The sequence below is a fragment of the Oryzias melastigma genome, linkage group LG11 (genome assembly GCF_002922805.2).
Source record: "Oryzias melastigma strain HK-1 linkage group LG11, ASM292280v2, whole genome shotgun sequence".
Taxonomy (NCBI): domain Eukaryota; kingdom Metazoa; phylum Chordata; class Actinopteri; order Beloniformes; family Adrianichthyidae; genus Oryzias; species Oryzias melastigma.
The window spans coordinates 3,297,950-3,323,236 of NC_050522.1; the positions used below are offsets into that span (position 1 = coordinate 3,297,950).

A 25,287-nucleotide genomic window follows, 5' to 3' on the forward strand; every position below is an offset into this window, starting at 1 on the left:
ATAAACTCACTCCTGATTGGCGACAGTACTTCCTGTAGATTCATGACTCAGCTATGACTCAGACCAATCGCTGAAGATGGGTTGCAGATGTTTACAAAATGGCAATATCCATGTCAGGAAGTGACGGTGAAAGCGGTGGGCTACTTTCACGAGGAGTGGAGGTAATGCATTTCCAATGGGGGACCTCATGGCTCGAGAAATACAGTATTTCTTACAATCAATGGTCCCCGTTGGTGGTTCTGGTTCAGATCCCCCAGCTGGGTCTAAACCAGAGCCTTCTTGCTGTGAGGCAAGAGTGCTAACCACTGCACCACCGTGAGACAGTGAGTAAAAGAGTCTCATGGATCTATGTGGTGAAGTGATTCTCTTATCTGATGGGGGTCTGTGGTGCAGAGGAGATCTTTTCAAAGCTTGGTGGTGGAGTCAGGAACCTCATGAGAGGTTCTCAGTTGACCCTGAGACGTCGTTTCATATCTTTCTCCTTTTCACGCACATTTTGCATTCAAATTAAAAAGAGTGCTCATTCTTATTTTTTTTAATACTTGTGAAGTTTTATTTAAAAGCCTGCAATTTTTAGAGGCTCCTCCTCTCTATGTCTGATCCAAACGCTCCACTCTGGATTCTTTCTGTAAACTCATTCTGCTGCTGGTAATAAGACTTCGGTTTGACCTACCAGACCATTCCAGGTAAATTAATAAATCAAAGCTACTTCAGGGCCTTTGTGCCTCCCTAACCTGCTCTGATGAAGCTCCGCCCACAGGGAGCTCCGTCCTGATGGAGCAGCTGACACGTCCTCCATCAGTTGGTAGTGACAAAAGCATCACTTTGTTTTTAATAAATGGCAGTTCAGGAGTTTTATTCAGTCGAGCTTTTTACTCATCTGAATGTTTGGAATCAGAAGCTGCTGCTTTAAACTTTGCTTTGTCTTCTGGAAGAGCAAAATGATATTGAAAAACTCCTTAAATGGAGTCTAAAATGTCCGCGCATCAGCTCTGTATGTGAAGCTTCTTCTCCACTGTTGCTACTCTACAAAAAAGGGATCTTAAGCTTTTCCATCCTGGAGCTGTGTCACACTTCTACCTCTTGACTTGAAAAGGTTTGAGGATGACTGGAATCCCTTCAGGATTACTTGGAGAGTAAAGAATAGCTGTCTTAGGTAATTAAAGCCAGTCATAGTGAAAACACCTGAGGAGCCTCAGAGCTGTCCCAGTGAGTGCACATAAACCAGAGCCCCACTTCCAAAAAGCTTCAAACCAAAATCAATAGCAGAGCCAGCTGCAGTAGATTTTGCTCCAATCAATCAAATTTACAAGATTTTTTTGATCAACAAAAATGTCCATAAACTAATTACAGCTGGAGCGTGGCCGGCATGCAGAGGCTGCAGTGGAGCGAGGTGTCCTAACTGGGGATTTAGCAGGAGACAGCACAGAAATCCAACATCTGAGAAATTCTTTATGAAACTTCAGCTTTGGAGAGCCAGTCAAAGAAATGACGTCAATGTGTTCATCATTCAGTACAAATTATGAAGCAGAAAACACCATTGACCCGACTCTAGCCCTGTCAGGGTTCTCCACAAACTGAGCTTCCAGGGGTTTCTGTGGTCCTGGTGACCATGCTGCCGCACAGAAACAAAGATGTAACCATAACTGCAGTGGGGGGCACGCAGGACCAGCACAGACAAAACTCCCTCCCTGATCCAGAATTCTTTGTTTGGTTGGCCAATCCTCATGAGTTTCCTTTTCCTTACAACTAGGGATGTTGTGATAAGGGTTTTAGCCCCGATCCAATCCTGAGCGATCTGATTTTCAGGGTCTGTCTCGATCTAATACTAAAAAAAATTAACTAAAGCAAAACAAACAGATCCACATTTCCCCCTTGTTTATATTTTGTTCACCTTATAATTGAAAACTCTAAAAAAAAATTTAAATTTAATAAAAAAAAGAGTAAAATTCACTTAAATAAAGAGGAACCCTTATTAAAACACAAGTTGTTAATCAAATTGACCAACATGATTATAAACATCCTTCAAATGAGATAAATTGATCTTGGAAAATACCATTTGGATTGAGACTAGATTAGTTTTACTCTAATGTAAAAATGACCACACAGTGTGGTAGAATGTTCTAATAATGATTATTCTGATGTGGAAAAACAACAGTGGCTGAACTTTAATCAAACTAAAATGTGAATTAATTTGACATTCATTCTTGTTTACTTGTTTGTTTGTTAATGTATTCAATTTAAATTTCAATTGATTATCTTGAAGAAATACAAGGAAACTGGAAAACTTAGCCTGTATTGTACAGTACCAGATACTTATCTCTGAGTCACACTGTTGGAAGTTTGGGATCAAGATGTTCTGGACTTATTTTATGTGAATTGGATCACTCTAAATGAACCGATATCAAGCGTATCAGCAACCAAAAGTTATAATATGAATTGAACCGTTGTTAAAACGAATCGCTACGCAGCTAATTTTGATCCATTCAGGTCAAAGGGTTTTTATCTATAATGATAAGCCTGAAACACAATTCTGATCAAAATGATGAGAATAAACAAATGTATGGTCCCTGATTGGGATGAAACGTCGATCAAGTCTGAAAACCATGAGATCAAACAGGATTTTTTATCACATGATCAGAAAATAAACATGATCACATGATAACCTAGTAATTAAAGTCCTTTCGTAATAAGTGATCATCAACAGCATGCTGTCAAACGTAAAGGGAAATGCTCCTCTGTTGGAGTGCGGCTGCTGTTGGATGTTAGAGCTGGCTGTATGAAAGCAGATGTCTCACACAGAAACAGCTCATTTGTAGCTTATCAGAAAAATCATTAGAATAATCCATACAAACATGGGATTATTAATGCTCTGAGAGATTGACCTTTTCTGCATAAGTAGGGTTTGCTGATCTTCCAGGCCTGTTCTTCATCAAGAACAGGCTCCGGTTTGTTTGATGAGGGTTGATCAAGGATCCTTAGGCTTCAGATTAGTAACTTTTATTTGTAGGGCCTTAACAGAAAGGCTCGTTCTGCCCGCCGCGCTTCGTGTTCCAGCATTGGCTCCTTCCTGCACGAAGCATTAATTATTTGTGCTGATCTCTGGAAGGCTGTGGCGCCTTGAGTAAACAACTAAGCTGCTGGATCAATACAAAAACGCAGCAACAACACTGACACCACAAATATAGAAAGGAAATGAGGACTGGTGAAGATATAAAAAACACTGTCCAATTAGGTTTCAGAACCAGATATGTGATCTTAAACTGGTATAAAACGTGACCAATCTACAGCCGAGATGGAGCCTGAGGTTGTCTAAGGATTAAAATGCACGGAGAAGGCCTAAGAGGCTGGGAATCAGCTGATCCATGGGAAAAAAAACATCAATGTGAAAAATAAGTGTGCAGCTCATCTCTGAGCTGATGCTGGATGGAACATGAAAAATGCCAGACCACCTGAGGAAAACTGAATCTGGTGGAGTGCCTACTCCATTTCTGTCTCAGCTTCATTCATCCCCACACATGATCATTTCAGATAATCGTTTCTTTTCGTGTGAGCAGGTCAGTCAGAAACCTCCAGGCTGACGAGGAGAGGGCAAAAAAATGAAGAAATGCAATAAATCAAAGGTGATTTCAAAGAATGACCACAGATGGAGCGATTGTACAAAGATACTATAAACCCTGTTTGACTCCTGTGATCCACACATTTCCCAAGCTGCTGTCAGCCACCTCCAAAAGAGCATGTAGTCCATTACAAATGCAAATAAAAAACATGGCTGGAGACCGGCTTTGGGGAAGTGTTTGACAGTTGAAGTGCCTCAGCTTCAGCTGCGAACGGTTCGGAGACTCACCCCACTGCAGAGGAGCGAGCTGCAGGTGCTCCAGGACCAGCTGGTTGAGGACCCCCTCCACGCTGGCCTCTCCATGCCGCTTCAGAGATGGGTGGGAGTTGTTAAGGGAAGCAAATAGGAAAACTGCCTTGAATTTGCAAAAACATGAGGGGAAAAATACAAGAAAGAAGCTGGAAATGGAACATCCAGGAGCAAGAACCCATACTTTAAGCTTTTAGCAGTTTCAATTTAAATATCAATAGAATAAACTGAACTAAACTTTTTTATGCAGAAATGCTTATCTGGAATGTTTTCCTCTCATCACCTCCACCTGTCCATTTTCAAAAAGAAAGAGTTCCATGATGTTTCTACCAGTAGATTACGACAGTGCAGAGTTTGAAAAGATTTCTGATGAGTCACTGGACCAAAGGTGCACTAGAAACACCAAACTCTGCAGTGCATTATGCAGACATCATGTAAAGCTAGAGTTTATTGGAAAGAGTCAGATCCCGTTTTCCTGTCAGCTGAAAAACATTTGTGATTCACTTTCATTTCCACATCAAAGGTTGTTCCTGGTTCCACCATGAAGACATTAAACTGATCACACGGACGGCCATGCGTGCACTAATGCTCCATCAAAACAAACACGGACGTCAGGAAGCGATTATCCACGCCATGTGCAGCAATTTCTCCAAGTGATGCTGGGAAAACCCAGCTCGAACGCAACATCAACCTCTGAGAGAGGACGGCAGGTTTGTGGAGGGACTGACAGAAGGAGCGAGCATGGTCAGAAAACCTGACGGAGCTGGAAAACACTTTATTGTGACTGCTCACAAACGCTGACTCACACCGACTCATCACAAGTCACAGCCGGCAGCTGCACCTCGGTGCTTCTGCTTTGATCGCTCAACCTATGAGCAGGTCCGGCTTCTAATTTAAGGCTTCAGTGGGAGTGCTGCTCCACAGCAACAGCGGGGTGATGTCACGCCGCCACAATACCCATTTACTTTATAACAGCCTTCCCAGAAGTTACTCCAAAACAGAGGCCGCTGCATCGAGGAACAATGGAGGAACTTTCAATCAGATCATTAGTTGATGCTCCACTAAATTTAAATGCATTGAAACTCATTATGTATGCTGGTGATTTGACCATTTATTCATTTTTCAAGTTCTATAAATCAGCTTAACATTACAATGGAAAGGGAATTACAACATATGATAAAACGGATCGAGTCTAATGAGTTAGTTTTAAATGTAAAAAACAAAGTGCGTGGTATTTGGCTCTAAATACACTTTAAGTGCAAATCCAAAATTAACCATAAGTGTGAAAGGAACAGTAATCAAGAAAGTAAATGAAATGAAACTTTTAGGCATAATTGTTGATTATAAATTATCCATCCATCCATCCATCCATCTTCCCGACCGCTTCTTCCCTTTCGGGGTCGCGGGATTATAAATTACCCTGGGAAAACTACATATATGACATAATAACTAAAATGGGTAGAGAACTTTCCACAATTGGTAGAAATGCTGTTTTTTTAACATCACAAGCAAGAAAATCTATAGTTCAATCCCATCAAATATCGACTACTGTCCGGTAATTTGGTCCACGGCCACATCAACTCTTAAAGTTTAAAAGTTACACAACAGAGCAGCACAAGTAGCAGTTGACTGCAATTATAAACATTAATCATATGCATAAACAATTAAACTGGCTACAAGTATAAGACAGATTCATGTATTCACTATTGCTTTTTATCAGGAATATAACTTACATTTAGTCGCAATACACATAACTATTGTACAAGACATGCAGAGGATGGTCATTTCACTTTACCAAAAACAAAAGCCAAAAAGACTGTTCGGTACAGAGGCCTGTCATACTGCAACTCATTACCAAAAGCTATTTCACAGTCAAAGACCAAAGTTATTTTCAAATCATCACTAAAAGCGTGCTTATCTAAAATGAAATCAACATTTATTGATAATGTTGAGTTATACCATTATTGGGTTATGTGTGTAGTGTGTATGTAGTGGGGAGTTAAGAATCACATTCATTTTTGTAAACATTGTTTAGTTATTACTTATTTTGAATTTTTATATGTTAACACTTGCATGTATATCTATAAATGTAAAAGGTTTGTAAAAGGTTTGTGAAATGTCTGGACCCCAGAAAGAATAGTTGCAACTGCTCGGTTGCAACTATTGGGGATCCCTAATAATTCATTCATTCATTCATTCATTCATCTTCTTGACCGCTTTGTCCCTTTCGGGGTCGCGGGGTGTCAGAGCCTATCCCGGCTGCTGATGGGTGAAGGCGGGGTTCACCCTGGACAGGTCGCCAGTCTGTCACAGGGCCTCAGTCACACACACATCCACTCTCACATTCACATCTAGGGGTAATTTAGAGTCACCAATTAACCTATGAAGCATGTTTTTGGACGGTGGGAGGAAGCCGGAGTCCCCGGTGAAAACCCACGCATGCATGGGGAGAACATGCAAACTCCACACAGAAAGGTCCCAGCCGGGAGTCGAACCGGGGCCTTCTCGCTGTGAGGCAAGAGCGCTAACCACTGCGCCACCGTGCAGCCCATCATTGACATAATAATAATGATAATAATAACAATAATAATAATAATAATAAAAAGTTCACATTGTTTGACAAAATGGGGAATTTTTTTACATTTAGCAACACATTCAGCACACATTTTTGACTTTTTATCTTTCGTAAGAAATAATGTGCCCAGAGCCTCAACTATGGTTCTACACACCTCAAAGATTTCCAGGGATGTACTTGGAGATGTACAGTTTTTGATCTGCAGAGAAACGGTTCAAACATCAACTGAACCTCCATGATGAGCACAGAAGAAAAAGATCAACCACAAGTAAACCAAGCGGATCAGTTAAAGCTAGAGGTGCATTCACCAACCTGATGCTGCACTTTCATGATATTTGGATACAAAGTTTTCTTGCGTTCTGTAGTAGACAATCATCTTTCTGGTAGACAATCATCTTTCTGGTGTACTCAGACAAACACAGAAAGTGGGAGATCCCTGACTGATGCACAGCAACAATCCGTTTTTGTTCAACACCCCAACATGGCAGAACTCAGGAGTTGAAGCTTTTGCTGACTACAAGATGACCAGCAGAGCAAAGCATCATGGTCTACCACTGCTGCTTCTGCAGGAACCAGGAGGAGCTTCCCTTTGAACTGAGAGCACGGCGTCGACTTTTCAAAGCTGTGTAGTCACAAGGCGGTGGTGAAGACGGCAGAGACGTCCTCGCAGGGTAAAGCACATAAAACACAAAAACGTTCTCCTCTGAAGGAACGACTTCTGGACACAATCGCCACAGCAGCAGCAGACGTGTTGCTTCAGTTTCAGACCCAAAGAGACACACTTCGCTCAAGGCCAAGCAAACAGTTTCCAGCGTGAACAAATTTCCTCTGTCTTTTGTTTTCCTCTGAGACCCCCCCCCCCCCAAAAAAAAAGAAAAGCATAAACTCTACCTAAATACTAACATGTCTTCTGACTGCTGAGTTGCGACTGAAACTTTCCTTAAAGTCTTGTCATCTGCAAGCAAACCTGGAATGAGGCTTGAATTGTCCAGAAACTGTCCGTTGGAACAGACGGTTCTGTCTGTTTTTAAAGATAGAATGTGAGCATTTTATGTCTTCATTACAAAAATGAAGCCAAAGTTCATTTCTTTTAAATAATTCCACCTCATATTACCATCTTTCCAGGTGTTGCCATATGACAGTAAATGTCAAAAACAAACATTTTGGGGAAAATCTGCTCTCCCCATGCCATCATGCTGCATTGCGTTGGATTAGCATATATTTCATATATTTTGGGGTTGGAAGTCCCGTGGCTACTACATGAAGGCTGTTTGTCTCCAAGCATGAAACTCTAGAATGAGGTAAACAAGAAGAAACAAAACAGTCGTTTCTTTATATAATGTCAATGAAGTACCACGAGTTTTGTTGAAACAATTTTCATAAGCATAGGGGAAAAAGGATTTTGAGGTGGAAATAAGTAAGATAAATTAACATTTATTCAGGCTGAATGGATAAAAATCGGTCAATTTCAGAAAGAAGATTTGCTCTGAGAAATGCATCAAATCTGGCTAAAACTTATGTATCAAAGTAATGAAGTTTGGACTGAACCTCTGTTTTAATTTGACATTTTATGCAGAATCTCAGTTTTAATTGCATTTAGAGTCTGTTCTGAATTGATACAGCAACTCTAGAGAATAACAAACATGCTCATTCTTCTTTTTGGTTGAACATGCAGATTCAAAAAATCTTTGAGTTTCTACCATGGACTGCATCTGAGAACTGGACTGAGTCAGTGTGACATCAAAATGGTTTACTTTCAACTCCAACAAAAGAAGTCAATTCAGTGGCCATTTTTTTCACAATACAGACACCACCATGTTGGAACCAGACATCATCAGTGATTTATCCAAGTCAGTTTGAGTCAAAGTTTCTATGGCAATCGCTCTAACCAATGGTGGGTACACTAGTTGGAAGGCCACACCCCCACTACTGAAAGCCGTCTACATAAAATCTGTATATGAAATGTTTCAAACACTCACTGTCAAGATTTTTGAAATTTGAGGACTTAGTAAAACAGCAAACTTTATTTGGGATGCTTAAAGTCAAAAACAGAGAGATACTGGAGAGTCTGCAAAAATGATTTGCTTTCACCTCAGAAGGTGAAAATTACAGGAGGAAATAAGATTTTAAGTTTCCAGTTGCTCGCACTGCTTTAAAGCAGACATGTCTTTCTTTTGTTGGGGTAAAAGTTTGGAATGCTCAACAGGACATTTTGAAAAGCTGTACTAATAAAATATTATTTTAAAAAATACTTGTAAAGACAAAACTTGAGGAATATGTAAGGTGTAGTTAGTATGTGGGCATAGGCGCTAAAAGCCATCTAGGATTGTTTCTTTTGTTTTATATTTTTGAGATGCAATATAGGGGCAGAAATTAAATAAGATTTTTTTTCTTCTCACTGCTCCTTTCCTGTCATGATGATATGTGGACTTTAGATGTGTACCAAATATGTGAATGTAATGCTCTCTTCATGAATGGAACAAAATAAACAAATCAAATCACACTCAAAGAGTCCGCATACTTTAAAGTAGTAATCTGTTTGGTCAGTTTGTAACTTGAATCGCTTGTAATAAAAGACAAAAATCAGGAAAAAAGGAGGATTATTAAGAACATGATTTTAAAAAGGTAGCAGAGCCAGGATGGTTATTCTGACAAATAGAATGAGTGTCACCCCGGGCTCACGCGGCGAGCATTACAGATCAGGTGTGATGTGGGAGTGGTCTAGCTACAGCCGATGGCTCATATTAGCTCCTGGTTGGCTGCAGCCACAGACTCTGCTGCCGACCTCCCAAAACTCCAAACTTACATAGGTTCACGCTAATCCCCCCTTTGTTCGCTGCGGCTCAGCTGCGTCATCCGGCAAAATTTGAACCAAACGAAACAGATTTGCAGCTCCGACGAGCCTGACCGCAGACGCAGGACATGAACGCCTGCAGTGGGATTTCCTCTCGCACTTTTAAAAGGCTGCGGCGCTCGCATTGGAGCTGTAATGCTAGCGGTGTGAGCCCGGGGTTAGTAATACTTCCTTTTTGGAACACCAGCGGGGAGGAGTCACTCAGTCCGGTTCTCATGTACAGTCAATGGTTTCTGCATTTCTGCAGTATGTTGACGCTCTGATGTTTGTCTTGGTCATCTAGCTCCCAGAGTTTCATGTTGTTTTTTTCTTTCATGCTTGATTTTCAAATCATTTCACTGAGCCTGATCTGAGTTTATGGCCTGTAAAGGACTGCAGTATTGTGTAAAATCCAGTGGCTCCAACAGTGAGTCCAACTGGGAATTAGGAAGGTTTAGAACAGGCGTGTCCAAAGTCCAGTCTGCGGGCCCAATGCGCTCAAGTTTCCACTGGCCTGCAAGCTCCTTTCATAAAATCAATAAGAGCATTGTCTAAAAACTTTCTTGATTTATGGTTGGCTAAATGCCATTTTAAGCCATTGCAAACCTCTGGCTACACTGTCCTGGGACCCTTCTGTGACACTTTGTAGCTCATTAACAAAATGTCAACAGTTAACATAAAAGAAAAGTTGACAGTGAGGGCCACTGCTTCCAGAACAATGTGCAGTTTTTTCAGTAAAATATCAAGAGGAAGTACCAGACAAGACATGCTAACTGAGAATTAACAATGTGAATATTTAACAGTAATTTTAATAAAAACATATCTAGATGTATTTGAGTTTTTTTTAGAAGAAATGAAAAGTATGCAATTGCAACAAAATGGTCATTAAATAGTTCATTTTTATTTCTTGTTATTAAAATAGTTCCAAGAACATCAGGCTACATGAGTGAGTTCATCTCATCAAATCTGACCCTCTTTGCTAAACGTTTGAACTCCACTGTGTTAGAAGATAGATGTAAGTGAGACACTCCTTCACCTGTTTATGATGAGGTGTCATCTTTCCAGTCAGACTGAGCTCAGGTTGCTCCAACCATTAGTACCGTATCTGTTTCTGTTTTTTTTCACCTGATGCCCAGTTTGAAGAATTATAAACCACTATGGAGACTGAATCACCTTTTGTGGTAAAAGAGCGGCAGGCAAACCATTCAAAGTGGGAGGAGCCTCAAACTTGTCCACAAGCTGCACGTTTTCATCTACTGCTGGAGCTGGACGCCAGCATCACATGACTAATGACTGCTGTAACCAGAATTACTGTAAAAAATCCAGGAAGAGTTCAGGGGATGAAAGGGAAACACAACACAGAAGGGACAAGTGAGCATCTCAAACATGACACCCACAGACACACACAGCGGGGCGTCCCTTCACTGTGACTGCCAGCTGGGTTTCCATCTGCCAGTTCAGGAAAACAAGTTCCCTGCTGACCACCAGGCCTCCTCATAAAGCCTCCAGATGTGCAGCTTCACTGCGCTGACGGAGGTCAAGCACACATTACTCCACAGGTACCTGGGAGGATCTCATTATTTCTGAGAGACTTATCAACCTGCACTGTTACAACAAGAAGCAAAAGGATATAATGCTCCAGCAGATGCCCAGCTTGCTGCTGATCTGGCAGCCGTGCGCGAGCTGCCGCTCCTCCTGCAGCTGCTTGGGGCTGCTGAAGTGAAGCGTCTGCTGCTCCGCCTGCGGAAGGCTCTCAAAGTCAAATCTGTCCACCTGAATGGCCATCCTGAAAAAATTAGAAAAACGTTAGAAATATAAAACATAATGTGATTACACATTTATTTTACAGTTGCATCTGTAAAAAACAAACTAATTGGTAACACTTTAGATGAGGTGATGCAAAACACTCAATATAAAGTTGACAGATAGTTAATATGTCTGTTTAGCTTGTAAGTACTTTATTAATATGGCCTTTGAAAACACTATAGATGTTAATGAATCTTACCATGTATTTTAATAAACATTATCTGGCTTATTGTGCTAACACATTAATAATGTCTGTTAATTTGTTAGTAAAACGTGTTAAGTCATCTTATTTTAAAGTGTAACCAACTAATCTTTGTAAAGATCCACAGCTAAAATCATCACTTTTTTCTCCACCTGCTCCACATCAGGTTGTCAATTACCATAGCTTTGTTAGCTTAATTGTTTGGTTTTTTTATTCTCTTGTTGTTGGCCTGTTTTTGACAGACATGGACTTTTTTTAATATACATGTGAGTGCTGCGGCATGCTCCTTTTTGGGATATCTTCCGTCACCATGGCTCTGAAGACATCTACCGTGTACCGTTTGGATGATCAGCTGTTTTTGCCAAAATTCCACCAGAGAAACGACTGCAGGTCAAAGGAGAGGCTCCCCCAGAGTTGTTTTTATGATGACGTTGTTGTGTCTGCGCTCTTCTAAGGAGTAAACTCCTGGGGGAGGGGGGTACACTGACAGGAACAGGATCATCAAGCTGAAGCAGAGATCCGTCTCTGCTCTGGGATGTCCTCTGGAGTCTGCTACTGTGGTGGGTGAGAGGAGGATGCAATGGAAACTGAAATCCATCACGTAAAATCCTCATCATCCTCCTCCTCCTCATCATCCTCATCCTCTGCATGAGGCTGTGGGTGCACTGAGGAGCTCCTTTAGTCAGAGAATAACACCTCGCTGCAGGAAGGAGATCTTTCCTCCCATCAGCTACTAGACTACAACGCTTCATAGACACTGGACATAATTATTGTCCAGTGTTATTATTATCTATCTACTCTTTTAATAGAGCTATGGTAACCAGGTAATGTCCACTTTGTGGGATCAAAACATTTTTATTATACTCTGTTCTAAAAAAGGAGGTCCAAGACATGACAGTTTGGTACCTTTAAGTTTATCAGCTAACAATAATAAATGAGGGTTTGGTTAGAATGATAATCACTTTATTAGAACAAGAGATTAAAATAAAAAGATTTTAAAAATGGATTACCTCTAAAAGAACGTGGATGATCATTGTGTTGCATTAAAGATGATAATGTGACTGCTTTATTGAGCAGCAACTCAGGAGACGTCATGAGGTAGACAAGTGATTTTTGTTGAGTGTGTCTTCCATGTAATCAAGTCACTTTTGCACATCAATGAACCAATTGATCAATTATCAAGAAATCTTTTCAGAAGCAACATCTTCTCTCAGAAACGGGGAGGTGGGGGGGGCATATGAAAGGACATACATTTCAATAAGGCTGTAAAACCCTAACTTTATTACTGATCAGCCCTCTCACCTGTCCCATTAACAGCTCTGGGACTCAGAAATCACATTTGGTCCCAGAAGAAAATCTCTGAAGAAGTCCAGACGCATGAACATCAAAGTGACGTGGAGGAGGAAAAGCAATTATCGTTTACCAGCCTCTGCAACAAAGCTACAACGCAAATTAAATAACAATTAAGACTTCAAAAACTCCCGCAGACAAAGAGCAAAGCCCTGCTCCTGCTGTGCTACATCAGTTGGCCTTTGAAGATTAGTGGCACAAGGCTTATGTCACCCACTGAAGTCCTGCCTTCAAATGGACGCTGCGTCTTCAAAAAGACGCATTACGTCTAAAAATACCAGGAAACATAGCAGCAAACCGCTGCTGGATGCGTCTGCTGACCCCCCAGCCGCTTCCCTTCACAAAGGTAATTAGCAGGAGGCACAGGGTCACTTCCAAATGCTCTCTTTAGCGGAATTAAACGTTTGTCAAGAAATAACAGCCAACATGTTTGGTTCCTATTTGTTTTGCCTCTCTCCCTAAGTTTACAATAAATTATTCAATACTCCACCGGAGGCGCTCGTGTGTCTGGGATTATTTTACTTTTTAAAGTGTGCTCGTGACCACAGAGGAATAACACAAAAACACACAGCAGCAGCACCAGGATGTCATGTCTGCAGATCCACCTCCACAGCTAAGTAATCATTTCCTGAATGAAATATGTCCGTGCGTGCCGTCAGACAAATGTTGGCTCCTTTTCTACATGGCTGCTTGGCCCGGTTCCTCTGGCTTTCACAGCCATATCACGGCTGGAGCACGGAAAAGATTTCATCTCTGTGGTACAGATGCTGGTAGCAGTGGACTGGTAGTGCAACGGCCGACATGTGGCCACGGAATCCACGTACATACACACGATACAAAATTTGGCCGCCGTTACACAAAAGAATTTCTGAACTGCACAATAATTTAGACACCGTGTGTGGTACCAGCGGTACAGCCGTCCAATGGCCGTGGAACAGCAGTTTCAGTGAGAGATCGAACCCTGGAGCAAATGCCGGAACATGCGCTTGGATGCCGAAATTCTGCATTCGTGCACGGCTGTAGCACGGCCGTTACCCCAGCCGGTCTGCAGTTGTACCACTGCTTACAGCGTCTGTTTAGCGGCTGAACGAGGGAGGACGCGCCTACACGCGATTAAGCAGTGCTGTGGCAGAGGAGTGGACTCCTGCGTCTGTATCACTGCTATTCCACCAACATGCATAGAGTTAGTGTGTCTAAGTGTGTGGCAGATTTTACAAATTTTTTACCCGTGATATGGCCGTCAAGTCCTGTGGGACCGTGCCTTTAGAGGTCCTCAGGAGGTCACTTCTCCAGAAGCTGAGTGAGGCTATGATCGGGACTTGGACCATCATAAAACATTCATTCTCTTTCTTTCAGACATTTCACTAGAGATTTACAGCAGGACTTTTAAAATAGAGTAATTGACTCAATTTTAACTAAACTGACAGACGCGTTTCCGATATACTGACTCAGACATATACTGTTAGAATTGAAACACAGGATCAATTAACAGTTTGCAATTTGCTACATTTAAATGATCAGTTTTCATCAAAGTACAATTTTAATTTGATGGTTTACCCAACTTAAAAATTACATTTGATTAAAAATAATAATATTCATAAATGTAGCAAATTACAGAGCTTTTGTTAATTGATCCAGTGTTTCACTTTTGACCGTGTAGAAAGATCTCTAGACATGGAACAAGCCCAGATCATGACTCTCCCAATGCCGTGTATGATAACCACTAGAGAACCTTTACTAAAGAGGCATTTCATCAAACAAGGAGATCGACTTTGTCCTCATCTATGGAAGGCTTCTTCCATTCATCCCTCTGTGCTGTAGATTCAAAGTTGAAAAATGACCTAGATCTACTGATGAGCAGGTTTTAGAGGAGCTTCAGCCTGAAGTTACTCCTCTCAAACCTCTGGAGGCAACGAGGCAGATTTCACACATCAGCATGTTCCTATTCTGTGGAGATTATTTTTGTAATTTTATGACAAAACACAAGTCACATTTTGACTAATATTGTAGGACCATAAACACATGAGCCATTAAACAGGGTAACTTGATATGACAACCAAAGCTCAGGCACTCAAGGCAACAAGAAGTTTCTCCTGTTGATAAGATTTTCATGGTAGTTACATAAAATGGGTTTCACATAAATATTATTTAAAATGCCATCACTGGTCATCTTAAAGAAACTTTGGGAGTCTCCCTCCATGCTACTCCTGCATGATGGCTAATCTGAGGGATCACAGGGATGGATTATCTCCGGTTCAACAGTCCACAATCCCAGACTTCCTCAGGAGTTGAAGTTTGCAAAGCAAAACTTTCACAGAGAGCTTTCTAATAAAGTTTAAAAACAAATGAGTTCATGAAGAAACTTATTAAGGTGACTCTAAAAAGGCAGCAGGAATTATATCGTTTGTTGTTTCTAAATGTATTGCTTATTAATCTAAAGATGTTTCTGAGATGATGAAAAATGTTGATTTAACTGAATATTTTGGAGGGAACAGTCTTCATGTTCAGACCCTCAGAGTCCAGCTGAAGCACTCTGTGAATGTGTTCATGAGGACAAGGAGAAACAGCTCAACCTCTGCAGAAACCAACATGGAGCGGATGACACTTCTGACAACCTGCAGCTAATTACAAACATCCTGCAATCAGCTGTGGCAGTGAAACCTTTTCTAATGGCAGCACTAACACCAGCTTAGGGTGCTGTGGTCACAGCAAAATGACCCCTTCCTAATTAAATGCTGTGTTGCCTCGGACCAAAGAACACGATAATCACATTAAAGCATAGGGGGCCGCTTTCATCTGATCACTGCAGACGCGTGAATCACTGCAGCTGCCGGCGCCACCAAACCATCCGTCCCTCTGCTCCAACGCCTCCGAGGTGTGCAGACTGTGATTGCATTTAAGCAAGCGCTGCCAACAGGATGGGAGAGCACATGGAAGGACGGCGACTGCGACTGCTTGATGACTGCTTCAAATATTCCTTGTGTTGCTGCAGTTTTACAGGAGCATGCAGATCAGTCGTGTTCAGTCTCTCTATTTGAATTCCTGTTTGTTTTGATGCTGAGGGAGCAACGAGTTCTCTGTTCATTTGTGTCTTTAACTAAAGAGCAGTAAAATATTTGCAAAGAACACTTTGTAAAAGCTGCTGTACATGTCTCTTTAGCAGAGCGTGGATGTGTCACTGGGGAGAAGCTGAGAGCGGAGCACCAACCAAAAGGATGCATGCATGTTTTCAAGACGAGCTATTTTTAGCTCACGTGCAGAGATTAAGGGTGGAGATCTATGGCGCTCTGCACTGAGGCAGGCAAGAGCAACCGTCTATTTTTAGACTGCGGCTGACTTTCTGTAACCCTTCGTGTGCAGCTTCTGCAGAGGCAGCGCTCTCCATCCATTATCGCAGCCTTCGGTCTGCTGCGGCGCATTAAAGCCGATTCCTAAATCTAATTACTGCTCACCGACTGCCATCAAAACATGCCTGTGTTGACACTCTAATGTACTGACTGTCATTAGAGCTGACAGGCGATGCTTTTTTGTTCATGTCAAACCTAAGACCTTAGCTGGATTTGAATCAGTGCAACTGTAATTGGATTGTCCAATGATGGCACAGCTTTCAACTGTAACACTGAGGCTGATTAAGTCAGCTAAGAGTAAGACAGATCCACAAGATTGACTGAGATGGAGCACTCCTCCAGAATATCAACAAGAAAAGAAAGTGTGAACTGACTGCCAACAGTGGGGACTGGTCAAAGCTCTCAGTGCTTCTCTGCACCTCCTTTTTTTGCTGTAATTATGCAGAAAAACATTAGACAGAAACATGAAAGACAAAAGTAAGCAGCTGATTCTAGGAGGACGGCAGCAGATGCACTTCCATGCTGTCAGTTATTTTCAGAAATTTGATTTATTTAAAGATTGAAAAAAAACTGTTAACTGGCAAAAAGTTATGTGAAAATATTTACAATGTTTTGCGCTGCCGAGGTGCTATAATGGACTGTTGCATTGTGTACTCTGCTGCCACAAAAAGTAATACAAGGAGGAGAAAAGGTGGTCACTATGGAAACAAGCATTGTTTGAAAAGCTCACGCTGTGAGGCGTGTGTGTCCTTGTGAGCTGCAATCGGGAAGAGCCAAAAGGCAGCGAGTATGGAGAGGAGACAGGACAAAAATAAACTGAAGAGGCTGATGTAGTGAGAAGTGACTCCACGCTTCAGTACAGCGGTTACAGAGCTGCAGCAGCACTGATGGAGGAGTGCAGCGACAACCAGCCAAACACCACATTTCAATGTGGAAAAGAAACCTCACGCTCGGGGTCAAACCTGGATGAGAGATGGAAGGGTCAGTCCTGATCTCATCCAGCTCTGATCCGGTTAGGTTCTGGTCAAATCCTGCTCTCCAGCAGGTTTGGCACTAATTTGATCCAGGTTTAGTTCTAGTGTAATCCAGCTCTTATTCATCTTTGGATCTAATCTGATCCATGTTTGGTTCTGATGTAATTGTTACGGCCCTGAGCTGTATTTCTGTCTGTTTGTCTGCCCTGCGTCTCCTCTTCTCACACAGGTGCAGCAGTTTGGGGGATGTCGAAATTCCAGATAAATACTCAGTTGGAGGACCTCAAGGAGGAGGGGCTTCTGCTGGGACTTCCTGTCTTGTTCGACGTCACTGCTGTACCGCGGAACTCGCGGCGTGCTTTGCTCTCTAGTTTTGAGTCTTTAAACACATTAAAGTGTTGTTCATTAGAAAGACCGGCTTCGTCTCCCCGCTTCTTTGTTGCGGCCTAGAGCCAGGCGTAACAGTAATCCAACTCTTACTCAGGTTTGGCCGTGGTCTGGTCCAGCTCTGATCAAGGTTTGGTTTTGGTCTAATTTAGATTTGATCCAGGATCCTTTTGACCTTGTCCGGCTCAGATCCAGGTTTGCTACTACATAGTCTAGCTCTAATCCAGGTTTGGGTCTGGTCTGATTCACCCTTAGATCCAGGCTCTGAACCAGAATGATTCTGCTTTGATCCAGCTAGGATCTAGGTTTGGTTTTTGTCTAATCCATTTCCTATCCAGGATGATTCTGGTCTAATCCAGCTCTAACCAGGATGATTCTGATCTAATCCAGCTCTGAACCAGGATGATTTTGTCTAATCCAGTTCTGAACCAGGATGATTCTGGTCTAATCCAGCTCTCATCCAGGTTTGGCTCTTCCATCCATCCATCTTCTTGACCGCTTCTTCCCTTTCGGGGTCGCGGGGGTGCCGGAGCCTATCCCAGCTACTGATGGGCGAAGGCGGGGTTCACCCTGGACAGGTCGCCAGTCTGTCTCAGGGCCTCAATCACACACACATCCACTCTCACATTCACACTTAGGGGCAATTTAGAGTCACCAATGAACCTATGAAGCATGTTTTTGGACGGTGGGAGGAAGCCGGAGTCCCCGGTGAAAACCCACGCATGCACGGGGAGAACATGCAAACTCCACACAGAAAGGTCCCAGCCGGGATTCGAACCGGGGCCTTCTCGCTGTGAGGCGAGAGCGCTAACCACTGCGCCACCGTGCAGCCCAGGTTTGGCTCTTATCTGATCCAAATTTGATTCTGATCTGATGCAGACCTGAACCAGGTTTGTTTCTGGTCTATTCCAAGTCTCCCAAGTCTGGTTTCCTGTGATGTGTCATTTTGCTCTGCAGGTGTGACAGCTCACCTGAACTCTGGTTTGGACCAAACAAGAAAATCTGGTCTCCTGGAGAAGGAGGGTCTTTGTTCTGATGCAGATGAATTCTGGCGCGGTTCACTTCAGTGTGAATGCAGGCAGACTTTCCACAGACCAAAGAGGACTGGTGGAACTGACCGCTTCTCTTTTCCTGCCTTTTACTTGTTCTGGTTTGGAACCATAGAACTGCAGGTGTTGTTTTTTAGATCGTTTGTGGTGTTTTGCACCATGTGCCCGACCCAGTCTGCTGGATGGTTTCTCCATCTGGTTTTCCAGCACCAACAGGCAGATTAGACCAACTGAAGCATTGAGAAGCAGGAACAGAGTGACATTTAAAGGAATACTCACATTACAAGAGAGACAGTTTTAAAGCAGCTCAATACATGCAGATGTCATATTTGACATAATATCAGGTACTGTCAAATGACAAACAAACCAATGATGGTGGTGACATTTTTCTGGGTACAGATGGAGACATTCCAGCATTAATCCTGCTGACAGTTCACAGGAAGGCTCTGAGAATCAGACACTGTTCCAACATTCAAAGCTATTCCTGAATAAAATTCGACATGAACCACTTCCACCTTTTCTGGTTACAGAACAGTAGAAGATATGTAATGAAAATTACCATCTCAGCTCAACTTTTAGTCTGTCAAACAGGAGGAGCTGCTGTTTCATTAGAATTTCTACATTAGATATGAGCTTGAACTTCACAAAGGTCAAGCAGGCCTGAGCATATACCAATACTCAAAAGAATTTCACAAAGGGAGAAGATCTGAGCTGATGTGCTGAGTGCAGTAGAGAGTGGGCGGAATCAAATTGATTGTGCATCTGTATGTTAATCTATAGAAATTGTCACATTTACATTTTTAGGATGAAACAATGAGCCAGAAACTGAAAACTTTTACATTTTAATGTTTTATAATGAGGGCAAACAATTTGTGTCAAATATGTCGACAAACAGAATTTTGAGCAAGAAGTGTTGTTAAATACCAGTCTCCAAAACACACCATAAGAATAATACATCACAAAAGTCAATGTCTGATGTTTGAACATGTTTAACTGTGAATTCCTGATCTGTGCATGAACTACTGCAGCATTGCAGCCTCGCATGGAGGCGATCAGCGTGTGGATATGCTCAGGTGTCCTCTAAGTCCAGCTTAAAAGAATGGAGCTTACCGCTCTTCTGCATCGATGATTTTGGTAAAACTCAAGAATCTGACATTTTCTACAGATTTTAGGTTGGATAGGCTTTCTGAGCATTCACTGGAACACCTGGATCCTTAAACCAAGGTCTGGTACGTTTAATCGGTGTGACCAGAACCAAGTCCAGCGGGAAATAAAAGCAGAATTTCTCAGAGCTGGACAGCAGAAGGGAGAAAGTACAACAGTTTTTCTTCAGAGCAGATGTTGTACTCCTATCTTGTTCATTGCTGTAGCCTGCTAGACACTGAAGCCTTAGTCAGAACTGCCTTTATGGTGGATATGAGCACGTTTGTGGGTGAAAAATGGGTCAGGTGACCCGCATGAATATCAAGGTTGTAGACTGCTTGGTAAACCCCGAGAGCAAAGGTGTTCAAGCAGATTTTTTCTATGAGCATGCTGCAGGTGACAGGTCGTCGTGAACACTTATACAACATGTAAGGGTGAGTAGATGAGATGCAGGTACAGCATTCATGCACAGTTGGTAAGAGGTCCAGTATTTGCACCTGAACCTTTGTGCCTAATTTCCAGACTGCATTGAGCCGGTATGGTATTTTGAGTGATTCCATTATAAAATTGATCTATTAAACTGGACCCGTTTGTACCATCTTTGGTCCCCCATCGATTGTAGGTCCATAGAAAAATGGAATGGACCAGTTAGGGCAGAGCTACAGCAATCACACAATGAAATCCATCGATTGGCGGAAAGGTACAACGACAACAGCAAGCATCCAATCAGTGCTTTTCCATACTCAAGATCCAAACCGAAAGCTGATAAAAGACCTCCGTTGTTGCCATTCCCTTTCACAGTAGTCGCATCATTATGACACACAGCTTCGTCATCGGTCTACACCCCACATGCACCTTGATGGTCCAACACTCAATGGAAACACAGACTTGAATTACCCGGACCGTTCTAAACCGGCCAGGAGCGGAATAGTGTGGTCTGGACCACTCAGTGGAAATGAGGTATCAGTCACATGCACCCATACAGGACTACATGAAAATGTAACGTAGGATTGTCATGTGTGGTAAGTGAACTGTGAGCAAACTATTACTGAAGACTAGAGCAGGGCTGTCCAGCTCCAGCCCTCGGGGTCCCATTGTCTGCATGATTACCAGATATCCAAGCCTTGCTCATGACTGATTACCTGCTTCAGGTGTGTCCAACCAACTAGACCATGCAAGAATAGGGTACGTATGAAAACATACAGGAATGCTGCCCTCGAGGCCTAGAGCTCAACCACTCCAATGAAAATCACTTTTTTGGTATTTTTATCATATTCTTGCAGCACTTTTCTCATGATGAAGGACATGTATAAATGACTAAGATTAAAATAGCATTTCTGAGTATTTCTCTATTTAAATCATGATGGATCAGGGGCAGATAAAAACCTGCGGTTTGAAAAAGCTCAGGTTTGTGATGCGGTAACTGCCATGGGCGGCCCAAAGTCTACCTGTTCCACTCCAATTCTGATGCATCCACTTGCAGACAAATTGATTCATGAATGTTTTCATTTGAGTTGGAATGTGGCTCAAAATTGTCCAACTAGATTGCTCCGATATTGCTTGCCATTTTTCTTCTCTTTTTTGTCATGCTAATGTAGCTTGGCCTTGTGAGGTACTATAAGCTTCCAGGAGAGAGTATAAACAAAAAGTTGATGAGAATTTTGCCCATGCTAACTTCAGCACCACAACTCCGAGGTAAATTTCTAATGACCTCTCGCTCCCCTGCAGAAAAACAATTCTTAAAAAAGCAAAACAGGTTTTTTATTTCTGCTTAAACTTCATAATCGTGATTAAAAGACCACTGGGAACGCTTTTATAATAGAAAAAATGTAGTTGAAGTGGGAAATTCCGTCTGCTAAACTGTAGTTAAGAAAACAATCAAATGCTTTAAAAACATTAAAATGATTCATCACATAAAACATCATGAAGCATATTACGTCAGTCATGAAGGGGTGAAAGGATTGAAGGAAATGAGTGTGAAAGTCTTTTATACCAGCTGCTCAGACTGTTTGTCATCTTTTCTCCATTGTTCTAGTGTAGCTGTGAAAGGTAACGAAGGAGTCCGTCTGAGAGGATTCCATGTTAGCGCATGGGGAAAATGAGCAACAATGGCCATTTGCGGGCCTGTCAGATGGAAGGCTTTGCTGTGACATTCCTGTATGAAGACTGCAGAAAACATCGGCAGAATGACATCTCATTTGTCCCAGAGCAGATCAGAGATATTGGTGCTGAAAGAGTTTGAGTCAGACGCACAACACGGCTCTGCAGACGGTGGGATGAACATCCCAGTTCATGTAGCAAAAATAAACCGATTACTCCTGAAGCTGGGCAGAGTGCGGATAGAGTTTGGGAGTTTATCCTGATTTCTTTACATCTTGCATTCATTTAGCTTTTTCACCATTTTTAGTCAGAATGCTGTGCTAGAATCACATGGTAAACTTTCTTATTTTTCAGTCCACTTGTCACTGTTACACAGAATTTTTGGAAGATGCAAAGGTAGTTAGTAAATATGTGGATGTTTAGCTAAAAATCCTTGTTAAAATTTTGTTTCAAGACCATTGACAGAGAACATTGGAAACAATTTAATAGTTAGTCTCAGATTTCGTTTTTTTTTATCTGTTTTCTCCCTGTAGTTTAATGGATTATTACAGACTTGAGTGATGCTTGTGGTGATGGTGAACTTCCAAATAAAAAAACAACTCAGATTAACTTCTGCTTAAAGACCTTTACTGCTTTTAAAAGAGATAAGCGGCTGGGTGGCTCAGTGGGCTAGGTGAAGGGCTGGTACGCAGGAGCCCTGGGTTCGATTCCCAGGGTTGTCCACTGATCCCCACCCAGATTGGGTCCTTAGACAAGACCCTTGACGCTGCTGCCTAACTGGGTCCCTGTGCCCCTCAAGTACAGGGTTGTGTCAGGAAGGGCATCCGGCGTAAAAACTCTGACAAATCACTGATGGGAAACAGTGGGTGCTGTTACGCTGTGGTGACCCAGAATGGGATAAGCCGAAAGTGAACTACTACTGCTTTAAAAAGAGATGCCAAGAACAAACTCGCCTCACAACCAGTTTTTCACAGCAGTTTTCCAAAGACTGTTTGGCTTAAATATTTCAGCAGAATCAAGTATGTTGGTTTGAATATTTGCAGTTTCTGTTTCTATATACTTCATCTCCTTTTTAACAAATGAGACAAGTAAAGAATAGCAAAAAAACTTGAAGCAGAACCTTTAGTTTGATGCCTTTTCCTTCAATCTTTGATCAAATTTGCCTTGCAGTGGGCTGTGAATGACTCTGCAGACGTGAAAGAAGTGGCATGTAAGTACCATCAACAGAATGCAGCTCGAATGTCAAAAATCTCACATTAGTCAGGATAAATTCCCCTCAGAATTGATGCACTACAGTCTAAAAATGATGCGTTTATAGAAAAGCTTCTTGGTCCTGTTGACCGCTTCAAGTGCTTTTCGCTTTTCAAGCTGCATTCATCCATTCACACTTTCCTCTCTGCAATTATACAGAGAAGACTTCAACTTCACTCAGCTGTGCAAACAGCAGGAAGCACAGGGTCAAGTATGCTTTTACTACACACACACACACATATATATATATATATATATATATATCTAATATATATATATTAGACAGACAGAGATTTTTATATATATTCTGGCAGTATTTATACGCAGAAATAAAGCAGATGTTTGAGAGCTGCAAAATGTCAGTAAAGATTGAAAAGGTTAGAAGGATTGATTTCTATCATTCTAATCATTGACTGTATAAGAGAACTGGACCGAGCAAGTGTGACGTCAGCTTACTTTTGGCTCCAGTCAAATGAAGTCAATTTAAATGCCATTTTCCTGCAATGCAGCTACTGCCATTAGGAGCCAAACGCGGTTGGTAAGCAGTGATTGGTCCGAGTCGGTCTGAGTCAAGGTTTCTACGGCAACTACTGCCAGCAATCAGGAGTGAGTTTGTTGGAAGTCCTCAGCCCTACCACTGAAAGCGACCTCAGGGGAACCTGTCAAACATTTCAGATGATCAAGGTGGTGACCAGCAAAAACCACGATTTTCCTGAGGCAACTGATTGGTCAGTTTATAACTTGAATAAGATGGAGATGTTAAAAAAAATCTAGCAGAGCAAGAATAGTTATTGAGAAAAATAGAATGGCTGAGTAATAGTTGTGTATTTCTCTATAGAAATAAACAGAACTCAATATAATAAAAGTCAGTTCTATTATACAGTCAGTGTATGTTCTGATTGTAATACCTGTGCAACTGGATGTTTACAACCATAAAATCCAACCAGAATTAAAAAAAAAATGATAAATGCTGCATTTAAGCATTTTAATCATTCTTTTATGGGTTAATCTACATATAATTAAATTATCGAAGTATTTTTAGACTTTCAAGTTTAGGACAGATTAAAGATAGAGAAGACCAGTGCCCATGTGATTTCATGGAGAGTCTCCATCAGTATCAGGAATGGGTCATCTGCATAGAACTGAGACTCAGTGACTGTTTACAGCAGCACCAACAACATTTCTGAAAGATTCAATTCATTGGAAGGAAACTTTATCGAGAACAATTTTAAAAGAATTCAGTCCATTCATTTAGAAAAAAAATCTTTAAAATACTCTGACACTAAATATCTAGTGCTTCAATGTTTCTTTTTAGTCTTTTTTTACTCTAAATGTTGAATGTGTTTGACTTGATCTCCACTCGCATGTTCTGAACTACCGTTGTGAGTCCGATGCTCAAACCCAGCAGCTTCTCCTTTCACATTGGGATTGTTTCTAGATTGTAAAGACATTTTCAGTCTCTTCAAGATATGAAGCTTATTGATGATCCGTCCAACACACCTTCTCAGGAGTTCTGTTTACAGTCCTTCTTCATGCATATAGAACAGTTTAGACTCGAAACTCAAAAGTCATTATTCTGAAGTGAAATTAATTCAAAGAAAAACTTAAATATGTCTTTAATGTGATAAAGTTCATAGTGTCTGTAGTATTCATAACTTTTTGGATTATTCTGTTGTTTATTTTGCAATGTAAGTCACACTCCACCAGCTGGTGATGACTCTGATGAAGACGGAACGTCTCCATCAACATGTCAGGTATGACTTACATCGCGTGTTTGATAACAAAATAATCAAAAAAGTTATGAATTTGTCATTGTTTTTATCTTGTTTTATTACATTAATCATTCCATTTCTATAGCAAAGCTCAGCATTTTCAGTTTTTCAGAATGAGATTTCAGTCTCTGACTTTCCTTTACTAAAATAGGAATTTATTTTCTGATTAACTGCTTTGTGTTTTTTTTGTTTGTTTGTTTTTTGGCAGGATTGAACAAGGATCTAAAAGTTTGAATGTGTTTTCATTGAGAATTTGAGGGGATGTGTTTGGACGGACTCTCAGAACGACCACCTCTGATGAGTCTGCGATTCCTGCCTAGTCATGTGACCCTGCTGTTTCTCCAGGTCCTGATGACACAGTGATGCCAAACATCATCTGTAAAAATGACCACATCTCGGAGAGAAGCTAGCATCAGCGCCAGTAAAGCTGTTCTGGTCATCATCCTGCACAGCTTTGGATTCTAAAGTCAGTCAGGCCAACAGTGTGAATAGAAAAGGTGCTGATGTCGATCTGCTTGCACCACACAGTTCTCTGTTCTGAGTTTTACAAATAACTTCATATTAGTGTACAAAAATACTAAATATTCTTATCAGAACCTTTTTTTTTTTTTTTGGAAGATATTCAAGATT

The 25,287-nt window shown here is 41.5% G+C and overlaps 1 protein-coding gene across 4 annotated transcripts in view; it reads right to left on the minus strand.

Annotated features, from left to right (window-relative positions):
* The window catches only part of trappc9 (trafficking protein particle complex 9), a 192,281-nt gene that overhangs the window by 44,995 nt on the left and 121,999 nt on the right, over nucleotides 1-25,287 (minus strand). For all 4 annotated transcript variants that reach the window (XM_024257959.1, XM_024257960.1, XM_024257956.1 and 1 more), the window contains 2 exons: nucleotides 10,909-11,062; nucleotides 3,848-3,938 (listed from right to left, as the gene is read on the minus strand). In XM_024257959.1, coding sequence (XP_024113727.1) covers nucleotides 3,848-3,938; nucleotides 10,909-11,062 — 245 coding nt within the window. The remainder of the gene's footprint in view (nucleotides 1-3,847; nucleotides 3,939-10,908; nucleotides 11,063-25,287) is intronic.